This window comes from Maylandia zebra, linkage group LG1 (assembly GCF_041146795.1).
Source record: "Maylandia zebra isolate NMK-2024a linkage group LG1, Mzebra_GT3a, whole genome shotgun sequence".
Taxonomy (NCBI): domain Eukaryota; kingdom Metazoa; phylum Chordata; class Actinopteri; order Cichliformes; family Cichlidae; genus Maylandia; species Maylandia zebra.
Genome location: NC_135167.1, coordinates 20,330,778 through 20,347,103, shown reverse-complemented (window position 1 = coordinate 20,347,103; position 16,326 = coordinate 20,330,778). Strand labels below are relative to the sequence as shown.

Below are 16,326 nucleotides of genomic sequence, written 5' to 3'. Positions count from 1 at the left end.
TATTTCTAAGAACTTTCCAAAGAATGTTTTGATCAGCAGTAATTTGAAGTGCCAGCCTTATTTTACAGTTCTCTAGTTTTGAGATTAAAAACAGTAGCATTCAGCAAAAATACAGTGTTGACAGTTTGTATAATGGATATTCTACATAACCCCAAAGGCTGCTTCATATTTCTTTCCCCCACACAATTTTTAAATGCACAGAGACCATTGCTTGAAGCCAAATTACACTTTCCAAGGTAAGGCTTATGAGTTTAGCATTTTACATATGAACCAGTGAGTGAAGACCTCGGCGACCTTGCTCCTAACAACCATTAAGTTTCATTATCATAGTTAATTTTCCACACATTACCTGGATGAACAATGGCCCATAGCTAGAGGAGTAACATCATTACTCACCCTGATGCCCAGCTCCACGTTTTCACCCCCATACACCTCCATCCCTTCATCGAGCAGACCAATCTCCTCAAAGTACAGCCTATCCACCACAAAGCAGCCAATCAGAGCTGGGCTCCTGAAGGATTTAAGGGGATGAAGATGAGCTTTTTTTAATTTTATCAGTTGCTATCCTCTGCACATATAATGTTAGCGTGACACAGTTGCTATAGTAACAGAAGGCAGGAAAAGATGTGTGACCCAAGAACATTTGTAAAACGTTCAGGGAAGTGCATAAAATCCATTTTTAGCAGGATTTACATGTGTTTTTGAATACTTTAATCACTTTATTTTATTTAGGCTAAAAACAATTATGTAGTTCTCTTACTGAATTGGTGCAGTCTTGTTGCCCTTGTGCCACCAGGACTTGGGTGGGTTGAGGTAGCGACACCACAGCTCCCAATCAAAGCCCTGTGCAGACAGCGGATACTCTTCAATCTCAAAAGTGTCATATTTGATGTTATCAAAGGATGGGGAGATTATCCGGGTTCTGTCTTCTTTAATTCTCTGCAGAATAGGTTCAGCCCTGTAAATATGGAGAGAGAAAGATATTTCAGTGTCAGTATGTGTTGTTGCGTGCTTTCTCCATCGACTCTATGACCACACTTGTCAGGTTAGGGTATTTGTTCAGTAAACAATTTTATTCAGTTCATTGCTCATCTCAAAGCTTTATGGAAATTATATTTTTTAATCAAAATAGGAAGAGATAAGATTTGTTTACACACAATTACACATTTTTTCTTTTCCAAACAGTTTTTCAAAAAATACAATTCATGGAAAAACTAACACAATACACAATAACAGGAACACACACACACACACACACACACACACACACACACACACACACACACACACACACACACACACACACACACACAGAAAAATTTAAAATTATATTATGAGCTATAACAGAGGTTGGATCTGCTATAATAAATAATTACAATAAACTGCACTTATACAATCAGTATACATCTAAATTCCCATCTATGCATGTGTGTGCCCTTCAAATACTGTGGAAAATTTGAATATAACTGTTATTTTATTTTTATTAAGGCACCTAAAATCCACTTTTTCCCCTTAAAAAAATCATATTCTTTAATTTTGATGTGATTTTGACCAAAGGGAGTGAGGTCTTTATGCTTCTCATCTAAATACACGAGTGGGTCTTACATGCCGGTTTGAAAAGTGACAAAGAACCCCTGCACCTTTGAATTCACATTTAATATCGGACTCTGTATTTTTAACTGTTAGTTGATGTGTTTCAGTGATCTTGTCATACAAAGATACAAATTACTGTTGCCGGCAGAACAAAAGTTTATTGTCTTGCTTGGCGTACATGTAAATGTATATATTGTGTGAATCACTGAGGCTCTTCACATTCTCTAGCACAAGTCAGTTGTTTCAAAGTGCAGAACAAAAATCTTTGGGCAGGGATGCAGCTTTTTTATGCTCTGGCCCACTCTTAGTGCGAGTGAGTGAGTCCTGAGAAGAGCCCGAAGTGCTGTTTATTCAGTCGTAAACATAAAACTACTCAGCTTGGCTTTTTGATGTATGAATATCATGTACTGTATTTTTTATTTACTTAGTTCATTATAAAGACATAGCAAATTTCTTTCTTTTAAAGTAATATATACACAATACATTTCTAAAATTAGATTTAAGTGAATTTGCAGTTTTGTTACAATTTTTTGTCTCTCAATTTTATTTAATCTACAGTAGTGTAACTTAATTTTTATCCACTTGCTTGTAATGCACATTGTGTATGTGTACATTATATTTTTATTTTACAGTATGTCTTGTTAATTTATTTTATCTAGCTTTAAATATGATTAAATTGTTTTCAGCTGAATCTGTTCGTACTCTTTTGGAACCTGCGCTAACCTGCTATTTATATAAAGGAAGTTTGATGGTTCGATTGAAAAAAAGAAACAATCAACCCTCACAGAGCAATATGGCTCAAGAAGCGGCGCTCTTGTGCTGCTAAGCTGAGCTTTTCACATGCTGCACTTGTGAGTTACTCACCATCCGACACTGAACTCAACGTGGGCATCAAAGAGGGCAACGACTGGGGCGGTAGCAACCCTCCACCCACTCACTCGGGACCGGATCAAACCCTCCTGCTTGTCGTGCCGCACCATCTTTATGAATCCTGGACGTTGGCTGTTAGTCTCAGACACAAAATCATGAAGTTTCTCCTTTAGCTCATCTGCAAGAAACAAACAAATGCATATCGGTGTCTGAAGATATCATTTGAAAAGGGTAAGAAAAGTGAGAGCTACTTAGAAGTAAACTTCCACCCACAAGAACACATCATGTCCTCCTCCAGTGGGCAGTATTTCACTGGTCGGAGGCCAGCAGCACTTCTGCTTCACTGCTTTGATCACTGGACCAAACAGGCAGCAGCTTGAGCCAGCACTGCAGACCTCCATGGGGCTTACCAGTCATAACGGGATATTGCAATATTGAGAACTCAGCCTGCAATGCTTTTCAAAACATGGAAGGAGGAGATGAAATGTCTGTGGTTTGATGTTTGGATTCAAAGTTTACCTCCATTATTACCTGAGCTGTATACTGTGTGATGAATCACGCCATGGAGAATATGACTCATTGCTGCTTACATGACAAATAAATATGTATTTTACTTCAAGGTTTTGAGAGAGCCACATTTTTGGTAATTTTCTCAAAAATGCAATAAATTACAACAGCACATTTACAGGTTCACCTTGTGCTTCGACTAGAAAAATGCCAAGGATAGTGAAACAGACTGAGACGGAAACTAATTCTTTCAAAAAGGCCAAGCTTCTGAGTCTGCTGTAAAATATCAGCATAGACCAGTGTGATAAGGCAAAATTACATCATAGCTCTGTACTGTACTATCAACCAGATAAAGCTGGGGGGAAAAATAAAAGTTTTATCAGTACTGTGTTTTATCATTCCTTACATAAATCACCCGAGGCTGTGTTCCCACTGTTTTAACCATCTTTTCAGTTTGAAGAGAGTGAGAAGCAGCTGCGAGAAGACAAAAAGTGGCTACCGTGAAATTATGCTGTGCTAGCTTTATTAGAGGCAGTGTGAGGTGCTTTAGAAAAAAAATAAGTTTGATTTTCTAAACGAATAATGCTAGCAAAAAGTTCTGTTAAAGAAAGTTTCTGTTATTCAAAAGTTGTACGGTCCAGTCCTCATCAACTCTACAAAGATAATAAAGGCAGCATATTTTCTTGGAATGTAAAGACTCCCCACAGTCCAACAATGCATTCAGCAAACCAATATGTGGTCTTTAAATGAAATATTTTTCAGCCTTATTTTCTGCTGGCTTCTGACTTAATAGTTAATTTTGACAACTGTTAGTAAACAAGTCTCACACCATATGATCCAGTGAATCCACAGCATTGAATTCCTATAGAAAGAGCAGAAATGAGTGCTAAGAGCTCATGTTTTCTTTTGGAATCCTTTCAAGGGTTGCAAAAGCAGTAATTATCTTCATCTCCTCCATATGTGGAGTATGACAATTTTATTATGTCTTTCTTTACATTGATATTCACAGTAAAGCAACATGATTGCCAAAGCCAAAGAATTGCACAGGTTCTTATACACACACATGCGGACACACTAGTCTGCTGACATCACATAATTCCTAGCATACTACATTGCCACCCAAGGTGAAGTTAATAAGGGGTCTTGTTTTATAAAAAATAAATCTCCCTCTCATGTGTTCCTCAAGCTCGGGTCCTCTACAAGACACTTGGGAGTTTGACGGTTCGGCGGATTATTTAGCTGTTCCTAGGACTGCACTTTTCTGGGCACAGACCTCTGATGTTGAGCTTTAAAGCTTCTTATGCTCCTATTACCACTGGGAGCACTTTGACCTTTACCTTCCACATCTGCTGCAGCTGTTCCTTCAGCCCCTGGTCCTTTGCTATTTATTAACAATCATTCTTTCTGATGTTGTCTACTGGGATTGCCAGATCCATCACTACATCCACCTTTGTTGGTGTCTCCTATCAGGAGTTGGAGACTTCGAGTCTATAATAAACATAGATGATCCCATACACTATCCCAGCTACTTGGTTCTGCCTCCTCTGCATCTTTTTTCCTCTTCCTTTGTGATGGATAGTCTCTGGGGTAAGTTTGGACATTCTGCAGCTTGGGTCCTTCTGACTGTGGTAGACTCCTCATACACTCTGTGTCTGTGCTGTCCTTTATGCTGGCCTTTTCTAGCCACTGGTAGGATGTCTTGTCAGCCCCTTCCTCTATCTGATGGCACAGTTCCTCCTTCTGTTCCTCATCATTGACTGTCTGAGTGCCTGAGGCACTCATCTCAGGGGACTATCTTCCAGATGTATTCATAGATGCTCTGTGTTTTTTCAAGGATTTAGGTTATGACGCTAATAAATCTTCACCCTCTCTCTTTCTGGTGCTAGTAGAGCCTCAGAGTGCTGGACTCTGGGTTAAAACCTCAATGAATTGTGAGGAGTTTTTGCGTCTTGACATCAGTGGCATCTATGTCTCCTGTGGCCAGCTTAGTATTCCAGGTGAGTATCTGATGACTCATAGGGCTTATTTATTGATGGCTCAGATCCTATTCCTACCATTCAGCTGGCTTCTGAGCACCTGTCTTACTTTCTGGATGTATTTGGCTACGGTTGACCTTCTTGCATCTTGATCATAGTTCCAGTTGGCCTGTGGGATACACAGGTACGTGAAGCTGTTCTATAAAATGTCCGCTATCCTGCCTTCACCCTTGAGTCTGAATTATATAATGTCAACAAACTCTATGAAGAGTGATAATATAGATAAGATATCCCACCTATAAATGTGAGCGCAGGAGATGCCACTTATTTCAGTTTGTGCACACTCACACTTTCCAGACACAAAATGTCATCGAGCAACAAAAGTAAAAAACAAAAAGATTTACGTATTCTGGAATAAATCACTAGTTTGTTGACTTATGCTTTGGAGGCAACATCCAACTTTTGGATGATGGGTACAGTTGTTTCTCACACTAATCATTGTTTACGAATAAAGATACATTTTAAGAAGCTCTTGTAAAGCAATCTGTTGGTTTCGAGATTGCATTTAGGAAATGCCATCTATCTTTTGCTCTCCATTCACACTGTTTATCTGCATGCAACCAAAACTGGACTACAAGCAGACCACATGTGGAAACAGGAGTGCTTCAACAGAAAAGAGTCAGAGTGTGTTTAATTTATTCCAGTGGACGGCTGCCATTTCCTGCCAGGTAATAAATAATTCAAAAGCACATTAATTCTCATAGTAATGAACATGCACTACATGCCACATGAAACTGTGGTATTTTACATGTCCTGTATGTTGAGTATTACAGTAGGAAGAGGAGTCAGTAACAGTTGGTTTCTATACCTCCTTATTAACTGCAATCAGCTAACAACTGAAATGTGAATTTGCCCCTAATGAGATTTCTCAAACTCAAAGCAGAGTAATTTTTGTACTAATTCAAGTTTAAAGGCATTTAGTAGAGAGATTAGCTATATAATTCCATTTACTTTGGCTAAAGCCAATAAAGCAGCTGCAACAGATCTATAAGTTTTAATCCATCAATAATTAAAACATACTAATGTGTGTGTGCACTGAAAATAAGAATGATGCTCTTATTCCTCATAACAAATCCTAATAAAACACACTTCATTACACCAGGAATAGCTGATAGCCAACGCTCATCAATCTTTCAGGACCAATATCCGGCTGAGGCTCTGCTGGAAAGCAATGGGCTTTGGGATAGAGTTGGACTCGAACAACAAGCAAAACAGGCTATAACATCACTGTGCAGCCGTGCACTAATTCCAGTACATAATTTACAAGTATCAAAGAAAAGTCAAGGTTTTTCTCATTCAGAGGATGAATAGCAAATCTAATGGTGAGTGGCAAACTAGAAGAACCTGCCATTTAGCTCACCTCAAGCCTATTCTCAGTCAGATGTAACACAGTTATAGAAAAGGATTTCCTGAATGAACAATTTTTCCTGAACAAACCTTGAAAGCTTTCCATATGGCTACAGGGCTTAAAATCCTCTTGTTCAGATTTTCTCCTAGCTGCACAGGGAATTAGCTGTGACTGTGTCATATATATCATTGCGTGCACAACCAGGCAAAGGATATTTGATGAATGGGATTTTAGTCATTGTTTCCTTCCTCATCTATCTTTCATCATAACTTACATAAATGTTTCTATGAACTGAGCCAATCTGACTATGCCTTGAATATTATGTTTCTTTCATGCATGTTCAAACTAAACACCATTTATCAGCAAGCAGGAGTTACTGCTTGCACAGCAGATGGCAAATCGTCATGGATACAGGTCTCGCAGTTGATGAGTAGTTTGCACAGCATCACTTGGCAATTTCTCACTGCACAACTCAGTGGTAGTGAAAATCAGTGTTTAAAATATCCAACTGAGAACTGCTCTTCCTCCACAATAAAGCCAAAAAGTCCAAAGGCAGTTTGTTTAAAAATAAATAAATAAATAAAAAAGCTAAAAAAACAAAACATGGTGAACATAGAGTACATTGCTAACAGTTCTATCACAAATTGGCACTGCCTGTTTATCATTCTCTAGACGTTGATGAAGACTTTTCTGGTACGGACGTTTCAGTAAGCATTGTCAAAGAACAGGAAAATATCTGGACACATTCTTGGCAGTACATATTAACAACAATTTGAACACTAATACAATCTTTTGTTTCTGATCATATCATAACTTTTGCGTAGCCTCCAGCTTTCACTGGCTGGACCTGTAGTAACTGCTTGATGGATATCTCAGTGGTTTCCAACAGATGCTGGAACCTTTTTGCACACATGAGGGGCTGAACCATTCCACACTAAGTCAGTGGTTACTGGTCAGTAACAAATTGCCATAAAACATGCCAGAAAGTTCTTTAGCAAACTGAATCTATTTCTGTTTTTAAAGGAGCGGAGACTATTATGGTTAGTTCACTAGTTTCTGAGAACTTTACATTTAACTTTTGTGACTAAAGGATTAATTAGCCAACAAGCATATTAGACTCTATCATATATCAGAAAACTCAGGCAGTTTTTGACAACTGTTAAAAGCCATAGTAATCTCTGCCTATGACTATTTTTACATGAAGGCAAGGGAGGAAATTTCTGAATGCTTAAGCATGCTTAAATTATTTTCACGTTTTTTAATCCCTTTTGAGAAAAGTTTGCATAAATAGTCTGTGTGGCAGAACATTATATTTGCTAAAATGTAATCTTAAAACTATCTTCTAATGAAATGTAAGCTTTTTATTATCTCTATCTCCTTACTTAAATGAGTGAACAGGAAACCTTGGCAAAAGATTGCATGTTGCCTACAGAGGCTAATCAGCAGGCTAGCCTTTGAATGTCTAGATGGATGATGCAGAGACAGTCTTCTTCAACAATTTTACATTACTATAAGCATGATTTTTTCTTTCTGCTGTCCGTTTTCTTTCAGGTTAGTGTCTCATCATAGAACTCTACACCCTAACATATTACATTTTAGGGTAAAGAATGGATCATAAGTCCTCTGAGCCTGTCTAATAAGCGATACCCTTGCAAAACCCTACTTTTACACAGACAAGTCTTTCGCGGCCCACAGCTTGGGACATTATCCAATTAAGGAGGAATCAGCTAGGTCAATTTGCCCTTCTCTACCTTGATGGCTACACGTTCTCCTGCATGCTAATGTCTCGGAGGTGAGCTGTGACAGCGGCCGATGACTAATGCAAGGCCGTGGGTGCCTCAGAGGTAAGCTCTGGATGATGACCCTTTCAGCACTATCAGCAGCATCACAGGTCAACAGGCTAACGACATTTAGCACAGATAAGATTCACAGTCATGGTGATAATGATAACACCAGGCCTATCATACGCAGTGTGACGGAGTGCTCAAGCAAACAGGGCGAAATGCCATCAGCAAAATGTCAACGCATGACTTGGGTCTCTGAAGGCGCTGAAGGCAACTGCTCTCCAGCTCTCAATTACCTGATGAAATATGAATGAATATTAGTTGTAATTTGGGACGAGACTTCTGGGTTTTACATTTTTTTTTATATGATACATTTGGATAAATCCAACTTTATGGCCAGTAACAGCCAGAAGGAGAGAGATAATTCTTATTCAGTCGAGTTGAGGTAAGTTATCAAGACATACCACAGTGATCTATGTTTTGCTCCAGCAGGCTACAGGCAATGCTCCATGTTGTGCATTATTGACTCTGGTAAACATATTCCTCCCAGTGCCAGAATTTCCCCTGTTGATTGGCCCGTAATGGTTGTCTCAGTTCCTGTTACAAGGTGCAGAGCCTATTTAAAAGTGAAAAGCCTATAAATGACCTTGGCACAGTATCATTACCTTTTTATAGCCTGCTTTCTGCCTTTGTGATGTAGTTAAAGTCTTCTGCTGTAAATTATCAGGTCCACTTTCACAGGTGACTTCAAGTCTATATCTTGTGCTCTGCAAAGCAGACTAAAGTCACCTGTCAGTGATCTCACACATCAGTCATGTCAGTGATAGCAGAGCAGAAGGAACAGAGCTCAGTAGTTACACGCATATATTAAATGTCTTTTTGACCTGACAGTGTTTACTCAACATCCAATGCATGCAGATGTAAGAATTAGGTTTGCAAATGCAGACAAGATATGTACAAACACTTCATCACCTTGCTGGATTGTTATCTGCCTTGGGGCAAATTTCCTGGCTTTGCAGCTAATTAGTGTTATTCATCCATCAGTTAAACCCAGTGTACACAGCTCCTAATTAACATTAAAGGAGTTTGAAGGCCCTCAGAGGAGCAGCAATACAGATACTGACTGCAAGCAAACACCGATATTTAAACTATATATACACTCAACAAAAATATAAACGCAACACTTTTGTTTTTGCTCCCATTCCCCATGGGATGGACGTAGAGACCTAAAATTCATTCCAGATACACAATATAACCATCCCTCCCAAACAGTGGTCACAAATCAGTCCAAATGTGTGGTAGTGGGCACATCTGCTATATTGAGATAATCCATCCCACCTCACAGGTGTGCCACATCAGGATGCTGATCTGACATCATGAGTAGTGCACAGGTGTACCTCAGACTGCCCACAACAAAAGGCCACCCTGGAATGTGCAGTTTTGTCTCACAGCAAAATGCCACAGATGCCACAAGCAATGAGGGAGCGTGCAATTGGCATGCTGACAGCAGGAATGTCAACCAGATCTGTCGCCCGTGCATTGAATGTTCATTTCTCAACCATAAGCCGTCTCCACAGGCGTTTCAGAGAATATGGCAGCACATCCAACCGGCCTCACAACCGCAGACCTCGTGTAACCACACCAGCCCAGGACCTCCACATCCAGCAGGTTCACCTCCAAGATCGTCTGAGACCAGCCACCCAGACAGCTGCTGGAACAATTGGTTTGCACAACCAAACAATTTCTGCACAAACTGTCAGAAACCGTCTCAGGGACGCTCATCTGCATGCTCGTCGTCCTCATCGGGGTCTTGACCTGACTCCAGCTCGTCGCCGTAACAGACTTGTGTGGGCAAATGCTCACATTCGATGGCGTCTGGCACGTTGGAGAGGTGTGCGCTTCACGGATGAATCATGGTTCACATTGTTCAGGGCAGATGGCAGCTGAGAATGTCCCAGTTCTTGCATGGCCAGCATACTCACCGGACATGTCACCCATTGAGCATGTTCGGGATGTGCTTGACCGGCGTATACGACAGCGTGTACCAGTTCCCACGAATATCCAACAACCTCGCACAGCCATTGAAGTGGAGTGGACCAACATTCCACAGGCCACAATTGACAATCTGATAGACTCCATGCGACGATGTGTTGCACTGCATGAGGCAAATGGTGGTCACACCAGATACTGACCGGTTCTGGGTCCCCAGACCCCCAATAGCGCAAAAAACTGCACATTCCAGGGTGGCCTTTTGTTGTGGGCAGTCTGAGGTACACCTGTGCACTACTCATGATGTCAGATCAGCATCCTGATGTGGCACACCTGTGAGGTGGGATGGATTATCTCAATATAGCAGATGTGCCCACTACCACACATTTGGACTGATTTGTGACCACTGTTTGGGAGGGATGGTTATATTGTGTATCTGGAATGAATTTTAGGTCTCTACGTCCATCCCATGGGGAATGGGAGCAGTAACAAAGGTGTTGCGTTTATATTTTTGTTGAGTGTATATATTTTGTTGAAGGTAATTTTGAACAACTTTGGCTGGAATTGCTCAGCTCTCCCCCAAAACCAACAAAGGCAGAGAAGGAGAGAGAGATGCTGAAGGATTATTCTGATAGCATCCAGGATGGGCTTCCACACGGTTTTTACACAACCTGTAACCCAACAAAACAATATCTTTATCTGATGGTGTTCTCCATTACCTTGGGAGTAATTGGATGTGACAAGACAATTATCAGATGGAAGCTTAGGGAAAGGTAGATCAACACACTGCTTACTCACTTTTGCGCTTGTGATCAAACCACATAAAACTCTTAGAAATGCATAGTAGACAAAGTGTCACCCTAATTGCAAATCCATGCCTATTACTTCAATCTAGCTGGAAAGGCATCTATTGCCTGTTTGCGGCTGCTGAGCTACAGCTAGACAAACAGTCAATTTCTGTTACATAAAATGTGGGTACTTACTATTATTGCTGTTGTCGTCCACCAGGATTATCTCTTTGAGCAGGTGGGAAGGTGTCCTGTTGACGGCAGAGTGAATAGACCGCAGAATGACAGACAAGGCTTCATTCACAAAAATGAACACAATGCTCACTTGAGGGAGGTTCAAGGGATAAGTAATGTTTCTGCACCTGTGGAGGACAAATAACAAATAAGAGGCAACGTTTAGACCTTCAGCTTGTCTAAATGATTAACAGACACGTTTGACACTATCCCGCTTGAGAGTGAGATATTGTCAGGTTTCTTGCCAAAGTGTCTTCTTGGCAGACTATCAGAACCTTATATCCGATTATCAACGCATAAATGTTGTCACTGGTTTATGGTTAATCTAACAAATACAGGTGCTAGTGCACTGCTGGTGCTCTGCAAGGCAGAGGGAAAAGAAAAGTGGTAAGGTCTGTCATCAATCTCCCGCTCCTCTCTTTCTCTTTCAAAACACTGTTTTCTGTCACCACATGTTGACATTTGCATTGTGAATAATGAGTCCAGCTTCTTCTCCTGAAAGGAAACTAAATGTCTGTTTCCAAGATTTGCAGAAAGAGGAAGCTGCACAAAATGCCAATAAAAGTCCGGGAAACATAGCTTTCAGTCTGAACAGAGGTATTTTTAAATGACCCAGGTGTTTATCTGTGTGGTTCTATGGCTCCTGTGTTCACAGACAACTACCTCAATAACAACAGTAGCAAAATTAGTTAAAACCTCCCCATAATATCCTCTAGAAATAAACATTTAATTTAATTAAAAAGAAGAGAATTGGGTTAGGACTGTGTTATTTTATTTGCTTCTACACCACTCAGAAAAATTCAACAACTGTCCATGCTCATCGTGCTCTCCTTTCTTTTTGTATCTGCAGAAAGCCATGGCTCAGGCATAATGTTTGGGAAATGTGAAACAGAGACACAAAACATGCGTGATTAATGTCTCCCCTGGAACTGTCTCAATGAGTGTGCAGAGCCAGTGTCAGTAAGAATGAATGTTCTGAATTGAGTTCGGAGAAGAAAATGTCCAAAAGTTCTTTAAGCTGTGTAAACCTTTGCACTATATCGCCATTTATTCTCCACCATGGAGCCATCTACATATGTCTGGTCCCAAACGTGATGATGTGATGTAATTTTTTCCCTGATTTTTGTTTGGAATAACTTGTGTGATCACATTTTTTGGACTGTGGAGTGGCCTTCATTAAATTGTCATCGCTAAGAAGGTGCACAATCACGTTTGGTGATGTGAATGATTCTTGTGTTGTGTCCATTTAAGTGCTTGCTCACAGGGGAATTTCTTGATTGTTGGGGTTTTCTCCAGAATAGTAGTCTTTACCTTTGACTGTTGGGATAAATATGTATTACAGCTACCCCAGCACCTTTAAATGGGCGATTTGTAACAGATATTTGTAGAGTAAGAATTGCCCTTTGACAACCCCAGTTAAAACTGCATTTTTCTTGCATCTATAACATAATTCACTCATTAGTAGGTAGTGAGTGGTGTTGCATGCTTTAGGCAAAAGTAAACTCTTCATTGGGTTTCAATTACTGAGGCAGTGTTTTTCCATGTGACCTTGTAAATTCTTTGTCACTTCAAAGTGATTTTTCATTAGAGCTAAAAATCAGAACACAATGCCAGTGTAGATTTCTTTAGCCAGTACATGGATGTTTACAGTGAGATTAGAGACAAAAACCATCAGGTAATTCTTAGTTAATCATCAGTTTATCATCAGTATTAGATTTTAAAAATGTTTAATGTTTTTTTTTAACACAAATAACAAAGATTTGATTCTGTTATAGATTTTTTAACATTGCATAGTTTTGTGATGTTTTATAGTTTAGTGGGTGAATTACAGAAATGCAGTTTTCCAAATAGAAAATAGAAAATAAAAATTTTAAGAACAATATTTGCCAGTTCAGGATTTTTATTTTTTTGTTTGGTCAATTGCTGTGGCCCATAAATTTAGAACAGATGTTCATGGTCCCCACAGGATGACTCCATTTACTTTTCACTGCCAAGCTGCAACCTCCAGGGCTTATAAAGGAAGCTAAAGACAAAGTGCTAATTTAAGCTCCTTCAAAGCTTCCAAATATGAATCAATCCCCAAAAACTCCAATATCAAAACCCCCAACTTCAAAGTAAAAATAACTGCCTGAAGAAAATGGGCCTTTAATTTTCCCCTTCATACTTTCATAACAACTATGAAAGTATGAAAGGGAACATTTTAGTTCACTTAATATCAAAAGTTATATTAATATTAAGCGATTAAGTAGTATTAATATTAAGGCTTCAAGATAGGGGTGTGGTTATTCTGACCGCTTTGACTGATGGGTGAATTTGACCTCTGTGTTTGTGGTGTTGTATCTACTCTGTGGTACAACCTGTCCAATACATCTGCGCTCCAGTTTTAATGAGTGAAATTCTAGTATTTTATTAATCTCTTCATTAAGCTGCACTACAATTACCAGATAACCGGTCAATATGCAAGTTGTGAGCACTTATGTTTTGTGTTTGTGTTTCTTTAATTAGGAAGTATTTTTTTGTAGTTTTTAAATAAATTTTAAGATGACATTGCCCGTACTTCTTGTTTTCATTCAGTTTTAATAAGAAAGCTAAAATAGAATTCCTAAAATTTATCCCACAAAAGGGATTCCTGTATGTGGGAACTGTTTTGAATGTGCCGGAAGTTTTACATATGAGCAGTAATCTCTCACAAATAACTCTAAGCTATTACATTTCAAGGGCCAATATATTAAAATAAATGCATGTACAAATTTATAGACATAATGCACACATGTAAACATATCTTTTGTTTGGTTAATTAACCAAATCATCCACATCACTGCCAATCAGCCTCTATTCTGCTTTCTTACTGCTCTTTTGTCATTCTACTGTTCAGACTCCTCCCCGTCTCTGTCTCTTACCCTGACCTTCGATGCCACCAAGCCTAGTCCTGTCTGAATTTCTATCACTGCTAGGATTCTGTTCTGCTATGATGACTCATTGGAGTCTATTTTTTTGCAAATAGCTTAATTAAACCCTGTATCAGTAGCTAAAAAAGAGAACACAACAATAACTCAAAAAAACATTAATTTAAAACCAAGATATGCAGAAGAGCATCTCTGAATGCACATGTCTAACCTTGAAGCAGATGTTCTACAGCAGCAGAGACCAGAAAGAGAGCCACTCTTGTCTGCTAAAAACAGGAAAGTGAGGCTACAATATACCCAAGCTCACTACAACTGGACAACAGAAAAAGGCTGACTGGTATGACATTTGCACAATAGAGTCAGAATTTGGCATAAAAACATGAAGGCATAGATCCATTCTGCCTTCAGGCTGATTTTGGTGGTGTAATAATGTGGAAGATATTTTCTTGGCACACTTAGGGCCCCTTAGCATTAAGTGAGAATGATTTAAACTCCACAGCCTGAGTATTGTTGCTGACCACATCTATCTCTTTATGACTGCAGTGTGACCACAGTACAGTTTTCTGATGGCTGCTCACAGCAGGAAAGCCAACCGTGTTCAAAGTGAATTCAAATTAGTTTCTTGAACATGAAAGCGAGTTCACTGTAATGTGTGGAATGTGCTGGAATGCCATAAAGAATTAAGCCAGTTCTTATGGCAAAAGATGGTCCAACCCAGTATTAGCAAGGTGTACCTACTAAAGTGACCGGTAAATAGACATCATAACTGTGTATGTATCACACGTATCATAATTGTTACATGTGAAAAGTTGCAAAGAATTAGTGAGAAAAACTCATTGTGTTACATTTTAGGATAAATGTACCTGTCTCAAGAACCTGTCACCTGGATTTTGTGTTTCCCTTTGTATAAATAAAGAAGCCCCCAGGATCTACATTGTGTGCCCCATTAGTTTGCACCCATACTCATTAATGTGATAAGTTGCCTTCATCGTTGATACATGTAAAATGTGTATCATACATACATGCATACATATTTTTTTAAATATGTTATTGCATGCTACATCTAATTCAATGCATCTCATTGCAGTGTTTGAACATTTTTGTAATTCAATTCAATTCAATTCAATTTTATTTATATAGCGCCAAATCACAACACAAGTCATAGATACAGAGAAAAACCCAACAATCATATGACCCCCTATGAGCAAGCACTTTGGCAACAGTGGGAAGGAAACCAGTCTTGTACCAGTCTTACCCATCAGGCCTGAGGTCTGCTATTGGCCTGTCTAAAGAGAGACGATCACTGAGGTAGGCATTATATCCATAGTACTGGAACTGCTTCAGAGCCACTCGCCGGTTGTCTGGACTGAGCTCTTGACCCCAGTGAGCAAACAGTGACGAGTCAGAGAATGATGTATCCGGCTGACCATCGTCGTCCTTCCCTGGAGTCTCTATGAGGGATAGAAAGACAAATAACATAAATATTTGTCTACTCCACTCCAACTTGTCAACCTACCTGTGAGGTTTGCATAACTGGATATTTAAGGAACAGTGAAAAAACGATAAGCTAATATAATCCCTATGATTAATGTTGTTTTCCTTGTGTTGTAATGTATGTTTGCAGATGGGGGTGAACTGTTATTTAAAAAGACTGGCTGAGTGTCCTTCAACAGAAATGCTAGAGTTCATGCTGCTGATGAGAAGCTCTGTCATGTCCTTGAACACGAGAAAAAGATTCAGTTTGTCCCAGCAGTTGCTGAGCTGCGCTGTAGCTGACTTTGCTGTTTGACCTACACAGACAGGACAAAGTGAAACCAATTTGCCTACAGCAACAGACACAACCTTTCTTTCATAGTTTTTTCTCCCTTTCCTTTTAAATCCTATCCTGTCTGGCAGTTTTATCAATCAGAATTATATGCACTGCTGTGCCAAACACATTTTGCTTTTCCAAGACCAGCTCTATAAATTCTCTATAGGCTCCTCTTGTTCATGGTTTATCTGTTTATTTCTTTATTTCTATTTCTGTTATTTCAGTTATTACATTATATGTGGTATACAGTATGACAATGTTTAAGGCAGGACAGGCAAAAAAAAAGAGGAGGGGTTGGGGAAGACATAATGAAAGGATGAAGATCAACTAGAAATGCACAATGTATTGCCAGCTGCTGCACCTGTAAAAAAAACAAAAAACATACAACACCTGGAATGCAAACATTCGAAAATGCACAGGTACATAAAGCAACAATGTATGTGTAGGCTCTAAGTCATCCA

General features: G+C 39.4%; 1 protein-coding gene across 1 annotated transcript in view; it reads right to left on the bottom strand.

Moving 5' to 3' along the window:
* The window catches only part of galnt18b (UDP-N-acetyl-alpha-D-galactosamine:polypeptide N-acetylgalactosaminyltransferase 18b), a 97,295-nt gene that overhangs the window by 42,650 nt on the left and 38,319 nt on the right, over positions 1-16,326 (bottom strand). The window contains exons 2-6 of the mRNA XM_004543152.3: positions 15,311-15,506; positions 11,111-11,277; positions 2,458-2,641; positions 761-958; positions 397-511 (exon numbers count right to left, since the gene is read on the bottom strand). Of these exons, the coding sequence (XP_004543209.3) occupies positions 397-511; positions 761-958; positions 2,458-2,641; positions 11,111-11,277; positions 15,311-15,506 (860 nt within the window). The remainder of the gene's footprint in view (positions 1-396; positions 512-760; positions 959-2,457; positions 2,642-11,110; positions 11,278-15,310; positions 15,507-16,326) is intronic.